General features: G+C 39.0%; 1 protein-coding gene across 5 annotated transcripts in view; it reads right to left on the bottom strand.

Moving 5' to 3' along the window:
* Positions 1-20,267, bottom strand: part of cacna1ib (calcium voltage-gated channel subunit alpha1 Ib) — a 70,915-nt gene that overhangs the window by 28,431 nt on the left and 22,217 nt on the right. For 4 of the 5 annotated variants that reach the window (XR_008646394.2, XM_055213594.2, XM_055213593.2 and 1 more), the window contains exons 8-20: positions 19,928-20,133; positions 19,639-19,790; positions 15,882-16,067; positions 15,499-15,616; positions 15,266-15,421; positions 15,091-15,175; positions 12,102-12,238; positions 7,718-8,116; positions 6,995-7,095; positions 4,786-4,909; positions 4,395-4,463; positions 770-948; positions 192-318 (exon numbers count right to left, since the gene is read on the bottom strand). Coding sequence is in view for 4 of the 5 variants with exons in the window: in XM_055213594.2 (XP_055069569.2) it covers positions 192-318; positions 770-948; positions 4,395-4,463; positions 4,786-4,909; positions 6,995-7,095; positions 7,718-8,116; positions 12,102-12,238; positions 15,091-15,175; positions 15,266-15,421; positions 15,499-15,616; positions 15,882-16,067; positions 19,639-19,790; positions 19,928-20,133 (2,039 nt within the window). In the remaining variant the exon portion in view is untranslated. The remainder of the gene's footprint in view (positions 1-191; positions 319-769; positions 949-4,394; positions 4,464-4,785; positions 4,910-6,994; positions 7,096-7,717; positions 8,117-12,101; positions 12,239-15,090; positions 15,176-15,265; positions 15,422-15,498; positions 15,617-15,881; positions 16,068-19,638; positions 19,791-19,927; positions 20,134-20,267) is intronic. The other variant, XM_055213592.2, reaches the window with a different exon arrangement.

The raw sequence follows: 20,267 nt of genomic DNA, 5'->3' as shown, positions 1-20,267 counted from the left end.
CAGCTGATACACAAACGGTATGAAGACTGTAAACTTTTAACAAAACGTTTTCAACCAAACCATTCAAAAGCTTATTTATTTATTTACTTCCTATTTAAAATAATATTGCAGTCATTTCAATTTCTTTGAGTTTTACTTCTTGAATTTGAAGTCAGATTCTAACATAAATCTGTGTGTGAGATTAACAGAACCTGAACTCCCAGAATGCCGAAGATGATGAAGAAAGCACAGCAGATGAGAACGATGTTTCCGATGGGCTTTAGCGATGTGATGAGAGTTTCCACCACCAGCTTTAGACCTGGAGCTCGACTGATCACCCTGAGAAACGTTCAGAAAAACCTCAGACTCATCATAAAGCGTGCGTAAGCACAGATGTGATTGTAAAGTGTGTATACAAAAAAATCCACAGCAAAGTCCATATTTATAAAAACTGTCACGTCAGGGTCTGAGCAGACATATGCACTTTTGCTTGTCCAATTACTGGAGGTTTTTATATACGCCTTTCTTGCTGCTCAACAAGAATTTGAACATAGACATATTAAAGAGCACCTGTCAATGACATTAACTAGGCAACGTTTTAATTCAGAGATATGCAAAAGTTCATCTGTGCACAAGGCGTACGTCTTTTTTTCTATGCGTACATTTGTTTTATGAATCACACGTGTGGGCTTTTGAGAAATGCATTTCATAAATGAGGCCCGAGATGTCTACAAACACTGAAGAAAGTGTAAGCGGTGTCTACAGGTTCACTGCAGTTTCTCCTCCTCACCTCAGGGGGCGCAATGTTCTTAACAGTCGGAGAACTCTCAGCACACCCAGAATCTTTGCTCCACCTGCCATTGACACCACAATGTCAACCAGGGACACAAAGACCAGAAAACCGTCCAGAATGTTCCAGCTGCTGCGCAGATATGCTCGCTCGCCCAGATACAAACCCTTAGACACTACCTGATACAGAGAGAAAGAGAGAGAGACAAGCTTTAGAAGAAGACAGTCACTACTGTGGAAACATCTGACAGGAGGAACACAATCGTCTGATGCTGATTCCACCTCAATGGATGAAACCTCAGAAAAAGTTTCAGACCGTATCACATATCTCCATCGTATCCAGTGATGGGTTTATCCTCAGAGGTTCTTTTTCTAGCAGTGAACTTACAAACACGACTCTGTCTGTCAGATTTATACCTGTAAAGTACACTGGAAGTTTCCAGACAGCAGAAGAAAAGCACATGTCATGTGAGAGTATATGTGGAACAGAGCAGACTATATAATGAAATAACTATCAGATCTCATCATTCTTCTCGCTCTCTCTCTCTGTTTACTGTGTTTTCATTGGCTCATCTCTCCTGGGCTCATTTGCTAATGGGGCTGATTTGAGTTTAAAGTACAAACAGCACCTCAGAAACCAACTGTAATTACCATCAGTACTGCTTAACAACCCGTCCACAGAGAGACAGACAGAGAAAGAGAAAGGAAATGAGAGAGAGAGATATTCTGTAAAAGTGTACAGTGAAAAACCCAAACTGTGCCTGCAGAGCAGAATTAGGACTGTAACCACTAATAATTAAAATACAAAAAAAGAGAGACATTAAATTCCCTGCTCACCTAAAGACCAGCGATACACAAACTCTCCTTTACAAAGACTTAATGATGCAACTTTTGTCATCAGAATAGTACGGGCATATTGCATGCACACCACCGGATTTTTGTAAGCATGTGTATTTAATACATAGTTGGTCACATATGCACATTTAAAGGTTTATTCCACTTTTATGAAAAAATCCCAATAATTTACTCACACTCAGTGATGGCCAGTAACGCGTCAGAAGATCTCATACAGTGTCCTCAGATTGTACATTACATTCTATTACAAGACGTTCATGCAAAATCTGATGTAAACAACAGACTATATATCTATATTTCATGGATTATACGCATTTGTGAACAAAAATGGTCATGTGATGAATTCTATTAGATGGTTTTCGTGAGTTATTCACACATCTGTAGGACAGGTGGACACGTTTTGGTTTTGGAGCTGGACCATAAAACAATAAAAAACACATTCTGTGTCTATTTTTGAGAGACGTGTTGTCTCTCTCCACAGGGGTCACAGATACCCAGGAACTGATCTGTATTTCACCCCCTCTCTCTTCTCCTTTAAGGTTTTGGTTACTGGAAATATACTAAACACATGTAACATTGGGTATATCATATGGTGTGATGCTACAAAGGGTTCATCTTCATGTTTGGTGTTGTTTTAAAGGTCATGGTGCGATGGTTAAAAAGGTCTAATTTCTATAATGCTAAGAGAAAGTATATCAAAGTTTAAAACTTAAGACATAATCTGTACTCCTGTGATGGGTGTCAACTCATGAGGAGATCTAGATTACAGATGGTTAACAGTCCCATTTGGTGCTCCTTCAGGTCACGAGAACCGACCAACCAAATCCTGTTTTGAGATTTTATTATTCTTTGTCTCATTCTGTGTATATAAGGTGGCTTGGCAAGAGACTCTGGGAAGTATTCTTTAGCAAGAATCTTCCCCACACTTTGGGTGTGTGTATTCAGACATTATGGAAGTATTCTTTAGTAAGAAACTTCCCCACACTTTGTGTGTGTGTATTCAAACATTATGGGAGAAATCTTTAACAGAATCTTCTTACACCATTTTGGATATATTATATTCATGATGGAAGTACTCTGTAGCCAGAGTGTCTATTGCCAGGTATGACTTTGTAACTTTTGCAACTGTTGATCATTTTAATTAATTGGAATTGAATCAAATTCTGTATGATATTGTTTAATTTATGTTTGAAGCTGAAACCTGCCTGGTATAATAAATTGTTACATTTGATTCATCTGAATTCTTCAGGAATTGTATTGATTTATTTTAATTCTTTCAGAAATTATTATTTCCAGTAGATTAGAAGGAGTCTGATATTACCGCAGAATAAGTATGTCATGATATGTACACACTGGTGTTTTGATGTTGGATGGAGCAGGTAGCACATTCACCAGGACTCTCAGATTTATGTTTATCACCTGCCTTAGCAAGTTGCATGATCGTGACTAAAGTAACTATTTTTATGATCGGAGCAAGCATGGGGCGGCCAGACATAAAAATATTAGTTTACCCGGCAACCTCTGACTAAGATCAGAACTGGCAATTTTGTGTCCGTGAGATGTACGCAAACGGCCGGCGTATATCCTGTGCGATATCGGGTCCCTAATGAACGAATAATTAAGACTATGGGAATTTATAAATAATCAAATATCTAAATTATGATCAACAGACAATTGGAATAATGCACAAAATTCTTAATATATTAAATTGGAGTCAGATTATAATTTAAACACAGAGATCAAAGAAATTAATTTAATCATGATATGGAATTATTCTTATAGAAGCGCTGAGGAAGGAACGAACACGAGTCCCCTTCACCCACTCCACTTGCATCCGTCGTTGGGCTTGTGGGTGGCACCTTACACATCTGAAACAGACTGGATTTGACTCGCGATCAATATATTAACTCAAAGGTAAGGAGTCCTGTTTATATTCTGCATGTTGTCATCTAGACTTCTGTCATAAAATACTACATTTATGATGCTGTATCTCAAAACAGAGACCAAACAGTGATGCTAAACCCGTAGACCTTTTAAACAATGAATTGTAATGTTAATACTATTAATGTTTGTAGACAGTAGGCTATATAAGTATTGTTAGCAGCGTTAAAAAAAATGACGTCATCCAGCCCATGAATTTAGTGCGTGTCGAGAGGTCAAAACAGAGAATGTTTCATTTAATTCAATTTTAGATAATGGAATATGCAGACAGAATAGAATTAGGCATAAAGCACCTTAAGTTTTTAAAACTAAAGTCCACTATGTGGAGAAAAACCCTGAAATGTTTTCCTCAAAGAACTTTTGATTTCTTGCAGTTATTGATTTATTCACAAGGTGGCAACCATGCCTGGGGGGTGTCGATTCACAAGGTTGTTGATAAAAAGAATGCATAAACAAAATGGACCAAAAAGCCTGTAAGCTACTTTAGTAATGGAGGCTAAAGTAGCTTGCAGGCTTTAAGTGAGATAATGTGAAGAGGTCTGAGAATATTCTCTGTACAAAAAAAGATGTCAAAAAAATGGTCCCTAGCTGTCACTGAGGCTTTGCACCTAAAGAGTTCATATTAGTACCTCAGATGTACATACTGGTACACATGTATACATATACTGTACTCATATGGTCCATATTAGGAGCTTATCTAAAGGTACTGGCACAGGGACAGCTTGGGACCGTTTTCTTACCGTAACTTTTATTTAATGGTGTTTTATATTCTTACACAAATGTTATTTTTATCATGCAATTCTTTGTAGACAAGTAGATGTGAGATTTACCTTTACTGTCATCTCAGCCACAAAGATAGCAGTAAAAACGTAATTGGAGATGGTGAGGAAGACTCGCTCCTGACAAGAGAAAATGATGAAGAGAAACAGATCGAATGATATGATACAGACACAAACCCATCATTCAGTATCAGAAGTAAATATTCAGTACATATAAGACTCATCTGATTCATGTACACGTGTATGTGAGAAGATCTGATTCATCTACACTTCTGAAAACATCAATGATGACGTGATTCACACAGAGATAAAATTACTCTCACACTATTACTACAGGACAGGTGTTGATTCAAGCTGTAAGACAAACTGTCTGTCTGTCTGTCTGCCTGTGTGTGTGAGTGCGTGCATGTGTGTGCGTGTGTGTCTGTGTGTTCAATCCTACCAAACTGCCCTGATGAATTCTGGGTCTTTCTAGAGCTACAGTGATGCAGTTGAGAAAGATGAAAACAAGAACCACATAGTCAAAGAGCTTATGAGCAATAATCATCTGACAGAGTTGACGAAACCTGCAGTGAGACACAAACGAAGACACAGAGAGAGAGAGAGAGAGACAGAGTTAAAGTCTTACTGTGCCTTCACACCGCCACCGGCGAGAGCGTCAATGTAGCCGGAAGTCATTCATTTTCAATGAGAGCTGGCTGCGAGCCCCGCCGAACAGCGGCGCAGCGCGTCATGTACGGTGTGAGCTTTGAAGAGTTGACATCAGGTCAACTTTATGCTAATGACACGATTTGGCGGCAACCAATCGGAAGGCGGAAACCTCCGCTTGAGAGGATTCCAGAGACTGCATTCGCACGTCAGATCGTCCACTATACCTTTTCAATAGTGTGGGCAGCCACAGCTTTTAATGACGCTCTCGCCGGAGGTAATGTGAATGCACAGTTAAAGTTATCTGTTGATTAGACATCTGTCTGTTGGTGGATGTGTTGTCTGTGGAGTCGGTTAGAGGGCATGGCATCACTGGGTGTGTCTTGTCTGTGGGTAGTCAATCTGTGGGTGTGTCATCAGTGGTCAGTCAGTCAGTGGGCGTGTCATAAATGGTCAGTCAGTCAGTGGGCGTGTCAACAGTGGTCAGTCAGTCAGTGGGCGTGTCATTAGTTGGCAGTTAGTCAGTGGGTGTGTCATTAGTTGGCAGTGAGTTGATCGGTGTGTCATTAGTTGGCAGTCAGTCGGTGGGCGTGTCATTAGTTGGCAGTCAGTCAGTGGGCGTGTCGTCAGTGGTCAGTCAGTCGTTGGGCGTGTCATCAGTGGTCAGTCAGTTAGTAGGCGTGTCATTAGTGGTCAGTCAGTCAGTGGGCGTGTCATCAGTGGTCAGTCAGTAATTAGGCGTGTCAGTCAGTAATTAGGCGTGTCATCAGTGGTCAGTCAGTTTGTAGGCGTGTCATTAGTGGTCAGTCAGTAATAAGGCGTGTCATTACTTGTCAGTCAGTTAGTAGGCGTGTCATTAGTGGTCAGTCAGTCAGTGGGCGTGTCATCAGTGGTCAGTCAGTAATTAGGCGTGTCATTAGTGGTCAGTCAGTCAGTGGGGGTGTCATCAGTGGTCAGTCACCAGTGGTCAGTCAGTCATAGGCGTGTCGTCAGTGATCAGTCAGTCGGTGGGCGTGTCATTAGTTGGCAGTCAGTCAGTGGGCGAGTCGTCAGTGGTCAGTCAGTCAGTGGGCGTGTCATCAGTGGTCAGTCAGTAAGTAGGCGTGCCATTAGTGGTCAGTCAGTCAGTGGGCGTGTCATCAGTGGTCAGTCAGTAATTAGGCGTGTCATTTGTTGGCAGTCAGTCAGTGGGCGTGTCATTAGTGGTCAGTCAGTCAGTGGGCGTGTCATCAGTGGTCAGTCAGTAATTAGGCGTGTCATCAGTGGTCAGTCAGTCAGTGGGGGTGTCATCAGTGGTCAGTCAGTTTGTAGGCGTGTCATTTGTGGTCAGTCACTCAGTGGGGGTGTCATCAGTGGTCAGTCAGTTAGTAGGCGTGTCATCAGTGGTCAGTCACTCAGTGGGGGTGTCATCAGTGGTCAGTCAGTTAGTAGGCGTGTCATTAGTGGTCAGTCAGTCAGTAGGCGTGTCATCAGTGGTCAGTCAGTTAGTAGGCGTGTCATTAGTGGTCAGTCAGTCAGTGGGCGTGTCATCAGTGGTCAGTCAGTCAGTGGGCGTGTTATTAGTGGTCAGTCAGTCAGTAGGCGTGTCATTAGTCAGTGGGTGTGGCATCTCTAGGAGTGTCTTGTCTGTGGGCAGTTAATCTGTGGGCATGTCGTGTGTGGGCAGTCAGTTATTGTGCATGTCATCTGTAGGCGTGTTATCTGGGTGATCGGTCTAAAACTGTAACTATGAGGCACAATATTTGTATTATTTTGCACTTGTTAAATGTCTAAATCACTTTTGCTGTGTTATTTGTAACAGAATGTGTTGGGCTTCCATCATTCTAACAAGCAGTTACTGCAAGCATTTCTGTCTATCAGCAGGAATCAATCAATAGTTAAATCAGATATGTGAGTCAGTCAGTGTGAGTCAGTCAACATCAATTCATTTTAACCACGCTGCTGCAGCGGTCAGATGTGTCCAAACATAACACTGCTGATAGGAGGAGAGGATGATTACATACTTGTTCTGGGGGGAAAATAAATAAATGGACCAATCATCTCTCGTCTCACACCAGTCTGGACGATACACCTCCATCATCTTCTGTATGCGAGAAAACAGACTCTGTGTAAACACACACACAAACAAACAAACAAACAAACAAACACATACTGTAAATGAAACATTTTATTTTCTATGAGAGATGTTTGTATAATTAGTGAGAAAAATCTGAGGATTAATACTTCAGTAAGACAGCTCGATTCATGCTTACAGACCGCTGGTGTTTACTGTCATTATATCTAATGATCTCTTTCATGTAGTTTTGCCTCCACGCACACAGCCAGCAAATCTACTGCTGGATTTTATTTATACTTTCATTAAAAGCTAAAATACGATCTGGTTTTCTTCAGTCCACATGCGAATAAACTGCTCCTGTTAAACAGGTTGACCATTTACTCTTAAAATAAAATCTAAATTAAAAACACTCAATTGTTTTAATATAATAATGTGTAAAGGTGCTGTGAGTTGATCTAACGTCAACACACCATTTGACGATTTTTAACATCTGTTTAAAATCCTGCACTTGAACCCAAGATCTGCAACTCTAAACACTATCTTACATTCACATTGATGTATTTAACAGAGGCTTGTTAATCCAAATATCCATACCATGTATATAAATGTGTATTTAAAGCACAACCCTACTATTTACACACGTTACATACGTTGTGTTATCAGCACTCACATATTCGGTATCCTCGCACAGGTCGCTCTTGTCTTTGTTTGTATTGAGCTGAGGATAAATGTCTCCGAGCAGCGGCCCCGGACCTTTCCCGTTACAGTCGTGGTTTTCTGCAGAGATGCTCTTCTTCCGGTGCAGAGGGGGGCGCTGCAGGACATCGGGCAGCTCCAGCGAGAGGGCTCGGCGGTTTCGGCGGGACAGTAAAGGGGGGTGTGGCAGCAGTGACTTATGTTCTGTAGGATGCGAGTGAACGCTGCGTACTCGTAAACTGCCCCCGATTCCCCCTCCCGTCCTCAGACCTCGGGCAGAACGACTCGCGCTGTTCCAGCTGCACCGCCGACTCCAGGACGACTGAGGAGGAGGACGCCCCCAGTGGTGGTAATGCAAACTGCGGCCAACACGCTTGGGAGAGAGGAAAGAAAATGTTTACAGGGGTCATTTACGACTTTTATGATTTCTTACGTTGCACTTTTGAGTCAAATTTAATGTAGCCTGTAATCCAGACTCTCTTTAGCTCTTTGAGCTGTTTCGTTGCCGTCTCTTTAATCTTGTGTTCATACCACACACAAATTAAGCATTTAGTGAGTCAAGTCAATGCAAAGTTGCGATAGACATCCTGCGGTGCAATTCACCGGAATAAGATGGCACGCGTAATGCGTGTTTGGGACAAATGGCACGAGTTGAAAAATCTGAACTTTGATGGATATTCGCGCTGTGTTAACCAATCAGGAGCTTGCTCCAGTATCAACATGATCACCACGTAGCGTGCGGAGGCAGAAATTCAAAACAACAATGGAGGACAAAATCATTGAGTGCATTTACATGTACAGTCTTACACCGATTATGCTTAATAAACTGATAACACGTGGGGTCATGTAAACACGTAAAACAGTTTTCTTTAATCGGGTAAAGCCAAAAAACAGCGTAAGCAAAAACCGATCGGCACAGGTAGTTTTTTGCTCATTACCCTGATTTCGCGTGGCATATAAACACCTCAACCAGCTTTCTCACGGTTTTGTCCATGTGCGCATGTCTCCACGTGTGAAAGATAAACGTCAGACGCGGAAGTTAGCGCAAAGTAACGCATAAAAGTCTCTGCTCTACTAAAGCAGTTGGCAGAGAAACTGCGAAAATAAAAACTGATGTTATATTTACAGGTTCTGGAGACACAAAAAGAGATAAAACAATATAGCTTAAGACAGATATGCTGTCGGTTTTTTGATCGACTGTTATGTACTATAGGCCAGAGGTCCCCAACCACCGGGTCGCGACCCAGTACCGGGTCGTGGACAAGTTGCCACCGGGTCGCAAGAACGTCCCGGAATTTTTTTTTATAATAGCCATGTAATAGCTTAATCGGGTATTTTGTACTTTAAGAGCCGACTTCAAATAACATCGATCATTTCCACTGTTGTACAGAGTCGCGCGCTCTCTTTTTCTTGGTCTCTCTCTCTCTCTACCAGCGCATCAGCGATCACATTGCTGTCATAAGAGTTTTGAGCATACAGTACTTCTAAAACACAATCGATCAAAGAATTGCAGAGTTATAACTTTATGAATAATTTGCAAATGTCCCTCGCAAATCATGTAAATACGCGGAGACGTTCAACTGTCTGACATGGGCATCTCAAATGACTGAAAAGTAATTATTTTATTCTTCTTTAAAACAACTTCAGAATTATCCAGCGATCGTGGCACCAAGATCATAATAAACTATTAATCATATTTTAACGGCTGTGCTTTTAACGTAGGTTTGAAAGGAACCTAAACTATGTCAATCATCATTAAAATCATATGGTAAACGTGAGTCTCTGCGCCCAGCCGCAATTCTTCTGATGTGATTACACTGTGATTGGACAGGCTGAGTTTCTTTAGGTAATTGTATTACATTTGTGTTGGAAAAGTTATGTTTGTTCCACGAAAGCTGTTTGTTTATGTTGTTACTGCTGAAACCGTCTACAGATACTCATTTTATCATACTTTGATATGGGACATACTAATTCTAACTTCAAATAGTATTTAGGATAAATAGTATGCAGATTGTGTTTCTGATCACTCAGTACGTGTTGACATGTATACACTGTACGTACATTCAGCACTGATGGTTTTATCTGCTTGATGTTACAAAGTTGCAAAAGTAAAGTTCAAAACAAATTTCATTTTTTTCTGATTTGTGAAAGTTAGAGTATGTTTAATAACACACAACTCATTCAACTCAAAGTTTTAAACAGAAATGCATCCCTTATGTCATGATGCTGAGTTAAATTTACACTGTCACGCGTGCTGGAACAGTCAAATTATAGTTGCTATAGAAACTTGAGTTCTCTCTTGTTAACCTCATACACAGAAGATCAAGCACAGCATCAGTCTTCACATGATGTCAGCAGAAGAACGCAAAAAGGCAGAAAAACGTATCAGCGTCACGGAAGAGACTAAAAAATGTACGTGACTATGGGTACGTAATGACGTCACAATGAGTGATGTCATTGATACACTATATGTTTTCATGTAGTTTTATTCTTGCAGTTAAAGTGTGCAAAAAAATTTATAGCACACGTGTGCGTATATGATTAGATCTGTATGTTATGTAAGGGATAATGTACTGTATAAGCAGAATATCTTGTTTCTTATTATCAAGGCTTATTTCATGATAACAACCTGCTGCCTGTCCATTATCCTGCTTATTACACAGCTATTTACCTCATAAGTAAGGTAATGAACATGAAATATTCATTTAAAATATTTTTAACAAATGCAGACCTTTCGCGAGGAAAACATGCTGCAAATGTGAATGACCAATCATAATCAAGCATTGGTCCATGAGCCGTGTAATAGGTTCTGATGTGTTTACAGTATGATGATGTCCAATCCAGTATCAAGAAATAACGTACCAATAGACCAGTTCAAATGATGTAAACAACACTGGTCCAGAAACACTTCCTGTTACAGTTTTTTTATTTCACATATATTATTATCTTTAAGATGTTTGTTTAACTTCAGTTAATTCAGGTTTATATGTTCTGTTGGTTTATTTTATCCCAACGTTTATCTAGTGTTAAAAAACGGAAACAGGAAGTGCTTCTGGACCAGTGTTGTTTACATCTTTTGAAATGGTCTATAGTCACATAAATTTGTGAGTCTTTTCCGTGATGCCGATACATTTTTCCGCCTTTTTGCGTGAACACGTCACGCATTTCTTTTTACCTGTCATTGTCACGTATTTGTTACCAAACTGTTTTGACCTATTTTCTTACCATTGTTGCTTCAGTTTAGGGTTAGATTAACATAAAATAAAATGACATTCTTACCAAAACCCAACTTTAACCCTAATGGGGTTCATGATGAAAAAAGATTGAAACTATCTGAGTGAATTTTGTGCCATATTTAAACAAACAAATTCAGCATGCTGCAAACAAAGTCAATCTGCTTTGCAAAGAGAAACTAGACTCACAAACAAGCAGAAAAAGCTTTGCAAATACAAAAGGCAATTTCAGAGAAAATGCAAAGGTGTTACAAATATATCATGGTCACATTTGTGCAAAACACAGTACATATTTGTAACCCCTCTGCATTTTCTCTCAAATTGCTTTTGTATTTGCAAAGCATTTTCTGTTTGTTTGCGAGTCGAGTTTCCCTTTGCAAAGCAAATTGAGTTTGTTTGCAAAATGCTGGATTTGTTCATTTAAATATGGCACTAAATTAACTCCATATGAAAGCAATACTTAAAGTCACTTCCTAACGCAAACACCAAATCTAACCCTAAACCGGAGCATCAATGATTTGAAAATAGGACAAAACAGTTGAGTTAAGATGTCTGTACATGTGTGTGCTTTAACCAGTGTTTTACCATGTTCTGTTAGTCTTCCTATAATAAACTTCAGTGTTTTCACAAGAACAACAGCTAAATACACTATATTTAACCCAAAGCATCTCTCTCTCTTTCTTTCTCTTTATCTCTCTTTCTCTCTATACATGGCTGCCTCAATTAAAAATGGGTTGCTATGGAAACCGTGAAAGGCTTTACTGAGTGTCGCACATTATCAGGAGATTTCTTGGCCTCGCACAAACACATCAAACACAAAAGCATGTCTTCACACACACAAACAAACTCACAGACACACAAACACATCAGCAAATATTCATGTAGACTAATGCATCCACAGGTCATTAGATCTGCAGACAAACAAAAGCCACGATCAGAGAATGAAAACCATTCAGCACACGAGTGTTTTATATTTAGAAGGAGATTTGAGGGAGCTCCTAATGTTTGTGATGAAAACACAAAGCCGGTCTTTAGTGAAGATTCAGGACTGACCAATGAGAGTCCAGCACAAACACAGACCCGTGACACACAAGCTTACTGACATTTACTTCTTTATTGACTGACCAAAGATGAAGATCTTCTGCTCAGACTGATCACGCTGCTTCTGGAATTCTCCTCAGAATAACTCGTCCTGGTCTTCCCTTCTGCCAACGGCGCCAACTCAAGACGTCCATTAGCAGTGAAAGAGGAAAGTTTAGGATCTAAAAGAGAGAATCGGTGAATGATCTTCATATACAATATACTCTCTATACATCTAGACATCCATCAGCCTTCAGAAACTCAATATAAATCCAACAACCTATAAAGCCACAGAACTTCACAGAAAAGAAATAATCCATCAAAAGTTCCACACAATCTCTTACCTATATTCAACAAAACTTCACATAATGGCAATTTTCTACATTGATTACAAGCATCTAACTCTCAAAGGTTAAACTCTGACTTTATACAGGATTCAGTCAGTATGCATAAGTTAATATCAAGTGTTTTGTGCATTGAACACATGAGTGTAGCATGTTTCAAAAACACATCTGACACCCATCACAGCTGTATTTTCTTTTAATATGATGCATAAATCCCATAGGTCATGTAAGGAATAATTGACGACGGGCCGTTAAATTATTAAAAAATAATGCACACCCAAGGTGGTAATGCGGCACGAAGTGGAGGGCCATTACCCGCACATGTGCATTATATTCAAAGAATTAAAAAAAACGAAGTCAATTGTGAACCGTGTTGGCAAAATGAGTCTGAATGTGCTCCATCTAATTTTGAGCTAGAGGCAAAAGAAAGTATATTTTGGTGGAAATGGATGTTTTCATAAAAATAAGTACATTAAGCTCTCGTCCACTGATCCCAATGCTCTAAATAACCATTAACTCTTTCACCGCCATTGACGAGATATCTCGTCAATTAAGAGAAACACTTCCCCGCCAATGGCGAGATTTTCCGTCTTTCTGCAATACTGCTATTGTCCACCAGGACAACCCGGAAGTAGCGCCTCACGTGAAAGAAAAAGAACTCCGTGTATGTTTTAAAGATCGCACTGAATCTGATCTCTATCAAAAGTCCTTCCCAAAAATGGATTTATCTCAGCTTTTTGCTCAAAATTGGGTGTTTTTAAAGAAACCTACCCATGTTTGAGAGGTGATTACAAGAGAACTAATGAAGGTAGGATGAAAGTTTTTTTTTTGTTTGAAAAAAACTGTTCTTTCATCTGATATATTGTTTGTTTATATATTTAAAGAAGAACATTTTCTGGAAGGCATTAAACTTTTGTGAAAATCATGAAAAATGCTGGCGCTGGCTGGCAACTTTTTTTAAAAACGCTGGCGGGGAAAGAGTTAAACATCTAAAATTATCTTTATTTGTATGTTTTCTGAGAGTTGTATCTTCCTAAATGCTTAATCTAAATAAAGATGTGTCTCCATCCACATGCACGTCTGACATTTTGGTTTGGGTTTAAAACATGCAGGAATTAGAAAATAAAGCACAGGACTTGATTCATGTTAAAAGAGTTATTAAGAGCGGGCACGCGACCTTGATATATGCATACGTATACAGAATTAAAGTTTTAAAAATATCTGTTTTTACAAGAATCTCTTAAGTAAATGTTTGGTTAACTCAGTGCTTCTCAAATAGTGGGGCGGGACCCCCAGGGGGGGCTCGAAGCGACACCAGGGGGGGCGCGAGAGACCCCGGGGAAAATACTTTTTCAGGAAGTGATTTTTTTTGCACTGTCACTTAAAGACATTACACCCCAAACACGCTGATAAGCCGCTTGAGTTTTTTATTATTATTTATTGATTATATTTAATTTAATTTTTCAGTATCAAATGGTCAAAAAATATACTGTAAATAAGGATTGATTTTTTTATTTCAGGCAAATTGATGCATTTTAAGTCTTTACTGTTACAGACTAAAAAACGATGTTAATAAAGTTATTCTTTGTTGTAAGTTGATTGATATTTCTTTTTTGTGTTTTCTTTGATGTTAATAAGGATACAATGTTTTGCAGATGTGTAATTTTATAGACAAATTATACTATTTATAGTCGCAGCAGAGAGTTGGGGGGGCGCGAAATGTTTACTTCTTCCTAGGGGGGGCGTGACAGAAAATAATTGAGAAGCACTGGGTTAACTGTTGGGTAAAAATATCTGATGTGTAAGATTATATTAGATCCTTGCATTACAGTAGATCTTAAAGCTGTCTGTCTCAATGTCAATCAAACAATTAAAGAAAGAAACAAATATTTTTCCTATAGATATTTTTTTTGAGTTTTTGTGTGCCAAATCTGTTAGTTTTACAGTGATTTTAAGTTATTTTGCATTTATTTGGTATAATACAATGTGTTTGTGTGGTTTATGGTTAAAAAAACACATTATTTTCCACATACCGTACATTTTTGTAGCTCCACATTTCACCCTCTTCCTGAAACGCATGGATTTTAAAAGCTCTGTGTCTCTGATTGGCCGGCTAATCTGTACGTTGTGATTGGCCTGAATTCCTCTGATGTCAGCTGGAAATGTGATGGTCCTTACCATGTTTGAAAGATTCGGTTGGCAACAGGAGTTAATTTACATACTGAGAGTCTAAGCGTGAGGAATTGTGATAATGTTGGTCTTGTCTACATCACCAATACCAGAAATAAACTGTTGCCTACAATCTGTGTGTTTGTTGTAGTCCAAGAAAAGAGATTTACACTGGAGACGTCATCTTGCGTCATTGTTTACTTTGGGGTTTGTACCAAAGGAAATGTAAAAACATGAATCGGATCATAGTTGCTCTTTAATAGATAATGTCTATATATATATATCATTTTTTAAAATGTGCTCATATTCCAGCATGGGGTCTCAAATATTCCTCTTATAGCACAGTTACCACAAACATTGCTCTGGTGGTTATTTTAAGACATTTGACAAGTTAGGTGTGCAGTTATTGAAAAATAGTAGTGCATACCTGTGGAACATTTCTCAACCAATCAGAATAAAGCATTCAACAGTCGTGTGGTATAAATGTTAATATTCAGAGTGACTGTGGATGAGAATCATACCAGAAAATGTGAGAGAGTTTTTTGGTTGCTCGCTATCATCAGAGGACGACCTCTCATCATCTGAATATGAGCTGTTGGCATCTCCCTATCAGACAGACGACAGACAGACAGACAGGAGCTCAAGCACTACAGCAGCTCAATGAAATATTGATTTGATTTTGTGTTTCTTGGTCACCTCAGCCTGAAAGCCCTCCACCAGTATGGCCACCAGTAGATTGAACAGGACATAGTTCCCAAACGTCATGAGGGCCACAAAGTAAAGAGCTGCCAGAGGAGATGTGGAGGCCATCCCATTATACAGAACTACATTCCAGTCTTCCTGTGTGAGAATCTACACAAACACAAAGATGAGGAAATAATCAGGTCTGTCTGAATGACATCTCTCTCTCTCTCTCTCTCTCTCTGTACCTGAAACACAGTGACGATCGCCCACAGTAGAGAGTCAAAGTTCTTCCGGTCCGGGACGGTGTCTCCAGTATCTGTTTTCAGACTGAACTTACAGCCAAATATATGCATTCCCAAAATACTGCAGACAGATAGATAAAGAGATACAGTGAGATTTATAAAGGCTCAGTAAGGTCAGAGAACATCATTTTTAATATAACTATCTGCACATTATGGGCTGAATCGGCACAGTATGAGCTATGTCTTCACTTAATAATCCACAAGTCTTCACTTATCTCATGAAATGAATGAGAATCTGTGTTTTTTACTAACAGTTTTTAACCCATGTTTTAAAAAGCTCAAATCAGAACTGGATTAATGACGTGTAATCAGAAGTGAATTCAGACCTGAAGATGAAGATGAAAAGCATCAGGAGCATGCAAAATGTGGCCACATTGTCCATGGTCTTCACCAGAACTACCAGCTGTCTGCGCAACGCTGGCATAAACCGAACCAACTTCAGAACCCGCAGCAGACGAAAGGTCCTGAGAACTGACAGACCGCCATCAGACTGCCCGATGATCTCACAAACACTGCAGAAAAACACACAGACAGATAGACAGAGATTACTTACAGTTTAATATCATTCAAGTTAAAACAACACTTTCAGAGGAAGTAAGACATTAAGTGAGCCTTGGTTTTATCTGTGAGAAGATGATTTAGATCAATGGATCCCAACCTGAAAGAAACAGGATCTGATATGTTTCAAGCTCAAATAAAGATGTTCCACTATTATTCTTTTTATTTACAATGCCAGGATAAGGTACAATAGGTGTAATTAATTTAAAATTCATTAATATTAAATAAAATATATAAATCTTTAATATAAATAAATATATAATAGCTATATATAATTAAAATGATTATGTTTTACCTCATGCAAAAGTTTTAGGCCACCATTAGATTTGTTGTTTTTGCAATGGTATAGTGATCATATATAATAATTTCTCTTTATTAGAATGTGTATATAGCATTAAAAACTGTATAAAATGTAAGCTGAAGTGTCAAGTATTTAGTACCGCTGTGTATCGGCAAGAATCTGGCGATATGATACGTACAGTATCCTGATACAATGGTCACGGTATGATACAATGCAGCACTAGGGATGTTAACAATTAATTGATCTTCGATTAATTGTTGATAAGAATTTACTCGATAAAACTTAACGATTGTTGAAAAACAAGATCATGCACGTGTGTGCGGCGCCTGCGCAAAACACATACAGTCGGAGAAAAAAAATTAAGCGAGCGCGCAAAAGTTAAACTACTAGCTGTGATCACAACGATGCTCGATGCCAAGCACACGCATGTGCTTTTTAACGTCATGCGAGACGAGGCTGGCTGGCTGCCAACGCAACGAAATTACATCCGCAGTGGATCTGACAGGGTCCGACGCAGAAAATACAAATACGTTTAGGATACTGAAAGCAAAGACCCTCTTCGGGGAAGCCTGCAAGATTAGCATAGCAACACTGCTATATACAGAGAAGGAGACCAGAAGCCGTTTTTAATGAACAGATTAAAATGTCATCTTAAATTATGGCAAGAAACTGTCAAATGTAAACTGTAACTGACTGTCGTTACACCCTGAATGCCCACAACATATATCACTGATCATCATTATTGACTGGCTGAGGCGCTGCGTGTTTTCTAATGGAAGGTTGGCATCTCCGTAATATAAGCATCTTTGCTTAAAGTACGTCTAAGCTGAGGTGACGACGAGAAAAGTGCCCTTCGTGTGCTTCTTGGATATAATTACAAACAGTGTATCAACGACTCGGAAAGCGAGGTAAACAACTTGATAAATAACACTTGATGATAATAAAACTTTCATGCGTCTGTTGTAGAGTGCCCATGTGAGGCGGATTTATCACACTGTGTGTCTATTAGTCATAATATTTAATTACAAGAAAAGTTTAAATTGATACATTTTATCAAAACACCAACTACATTGACTCATTTTACAATCCCACTAGCATGTTATTTAGACAAAATAAAATCTTTTAATTCGCGTGAGGAAGCTGTCGTTTTTTTGCACACTTTTATGTCATTGGCTATATGCCGCTGCAGTGAAGGCTTATTGCACTATTACTGTTAACGATTATTCGATTGATTGATCGTTAATTTAAATGATCATCGAATATGGGAAATTGCATAAATTGACATCCCTATGCAGCACATTTCAATACTGTAAGCAAGGAGATATGCTGGGATATTTCTTATTTTAGGAATAGAATGGATATAATTATAGTAAAGCTATCATTAAGAACACACCACCATACGCAAACCTTAGCAAAAAAAAGATTTAGGGACCGTGCACACCAAGGTGTTTATGCCGGCTTTTCAAAAACGCCAGCAGCTGGTGTGTTTTGTTCACGGTGAGCGCCGAGAAATTTTCAACTTTGGGTAAAAAGCTTAGCTTGTCAATGTCACTTCTCCCTCGGCCATCCAATCACAGTAAGGGAGGGGCGGGACAAATATCACAACAACCAATTGGCGCATTGTTCACTGACTGGTAAGACTTTTATTTCATGTCACTCTTGAAGTTTAAAGAGGAGAAGACTGCTATCTAGCGGTCAGGATGTAAAATGAAAACGCAACAATTGCTATGAATCTTTTATGTTAAAAAATGCGTTTTTAAAGATCGATAAACAAAACGCACGTATCGATATTTTCTTTCACCCCTAGTATTTAGGATAAACTCCGCTTCCACTTAGTATCTCTTAAACCTAAATGGAGTTAAATCCTAATTTCTAATTCTAATCGAATTACTTCAGTCTCCTCAAAAAAGCTCAAGATGTGTTTCGTGCCAAGAGAGGTCACACTTAATACTGACTGATGCCTGAAGAAGACATTAACTTCTGAAAATTGTTTTGTTTTTTATGTTTTGTACATTTTCCTGTATTTTGTGTATATATATGAATAAAAAGAGTGAAAAATAAATATGGATGGACATTAAAACGTGTGGTCTTAGACATTAGCACAGTCCTGTATGTATGAGGAGCTCAGATGCAAAAACACAATAAGCCGAATACTCTCAGCACGTATTATACATTCATCAAAACCATTGCTTAATCCTGGCCTCAGGCCATTCAGAAATACAGCCTTGCTTGCAGAATCCCTGCACCAAGATTAATTGGATGAACAGTGGCATGCGACACAACTGTGTTTCACAGACGCGTTTTCACACACAAACTTGTGTCCCCTGTGAGTACTTGGACCTAAATACAACACGTGTGTGGCAGTCACATGAATCACAGCGCCCCCTAATGTGTGCTTCAGTTTCTTTAGTTTTACATTCTGATTTTTATCGTTTGCAATGTTTCTAGTTACATCTTTAGTGATTTTGCAACTGTTTACTATGTCTTGTCCAAAGAAGTAGAGCTTTATTAAGTGGAGGTTTTAGCCAAAAAGCTTGCATGCACTTAGAGGGTTTTGCAGTGAAAGACTGTCAAATTTGTTAAATACTTCCGAAATGACTAAATGACTGACTAATAACCTTTTCATTGCCATTGAAGTGAAATCACTGAAACTAAGCATAAGAGCCTGATAGAAAAAGCTGATTTATAAGAAAAAAAATGTTAGATGCACTTAGAGGATTTTGCATATAGACTCCTTGTCGCATATACATATTGTACATAGGGGGCTCCAATGAAACAAACATTTATTTAGATGTCTCTGTATGAATGCAGCTTGAATAAAAAACAGGCATCATTTCAGGGAAGTGAGTTTTTAAAGACCACAGATGTGTAGTAAAAAAGTAAATCATTTAGATGTATATCTCAGTACAAAAAAAACAAGTCAGGGTATTTGAAAAAGGTCTGGAAGCACTGTCCATTGCCCGGTGACAAGCTAAATGTGTCTTCATTGATTTCTTCCCTGGACCCCATGAAGTCTAGTGGTGGTATAGATCTTGTGGCTACGCTACTGAAACACTGTTTCATTTAAAGTTCAAACACCTTATGAACTCATTACTGTAAACATGTCCAGACCAATCTATCGACTGTGATAATCTACAGTCCAATGCTAAAGATAGAGATGGACCTGAACTCAACACGCTACACAAATAATAAAAAAACATCAGCATATATCTGTGCGTTATTACCTGATGATGACGATGATTCCATCAAAGCTGTTGTAAGGATTACGCAGGTAATTAAAACATCCAAACGCTGTGAGTTTCAGCATCATCTCTAAAGCAAACATGCTGGTGAAGACGATGTTACAGATCTCCAGAACATTAGTGAGCTCTTCAGGCTGCATACACATAAACAACAACACACATGAACACATGTGTTTTGGTAGTCAGGGTTTAGATTGAGTATGTAAATAGTGTCTGTGCATGTGCATCCTCTAACAACACTCATCAACAGCGTGAATTTAAGCGTGTGTACCTGCTCATGGTGTTCTATGCCCATGCTGATTGTATTGATCAGGATAGCGATCATGATGCCTCTGTTAAAGTATTTGCTCTCTACGATGGTGCAAAGTTTGACCCTTATGTCCATCCATAGCTGATGGCCACGCCCTTGATCCGCCTCCTCCACCCTCTTCTCCTCTGTCTGCTGATTGGCTGCTGAGGTCGCAGGTCTTGCTCCATCTGTAGCACATTGAAAGCAGATTGTGACATCCACATACACACAAGTTAACTGCCATGTAATGTAGTTCTTATTCATTTTAGTAATGTCTGACTTTTACATCAAAGCCGGTTTGTATTATTTCACCTCTCTTAAT

The sequence above is a fragment of the Misgurnus anguillicaudatus genome, chromosome 8, assembly GCF_027580225.2.
Source record: "Misgurnus anguillicaudatus chromosome 8, ASM2758022v2, whole genome shotgun sequence".
Classification (NCBI taxonomy): domain Eukaryota; kingdom Metazoa; phylum Chordata; class Actinopteri; order Cypriniformes; family Cobitidae; genus Misgurnus; species Misgurnus anguillicaudatus.
The sequence above is the reverse complement of the archived record's forward strand: the minus strand, read 5'-3'. Positions and strand labels throughout refer to the sequence as shown.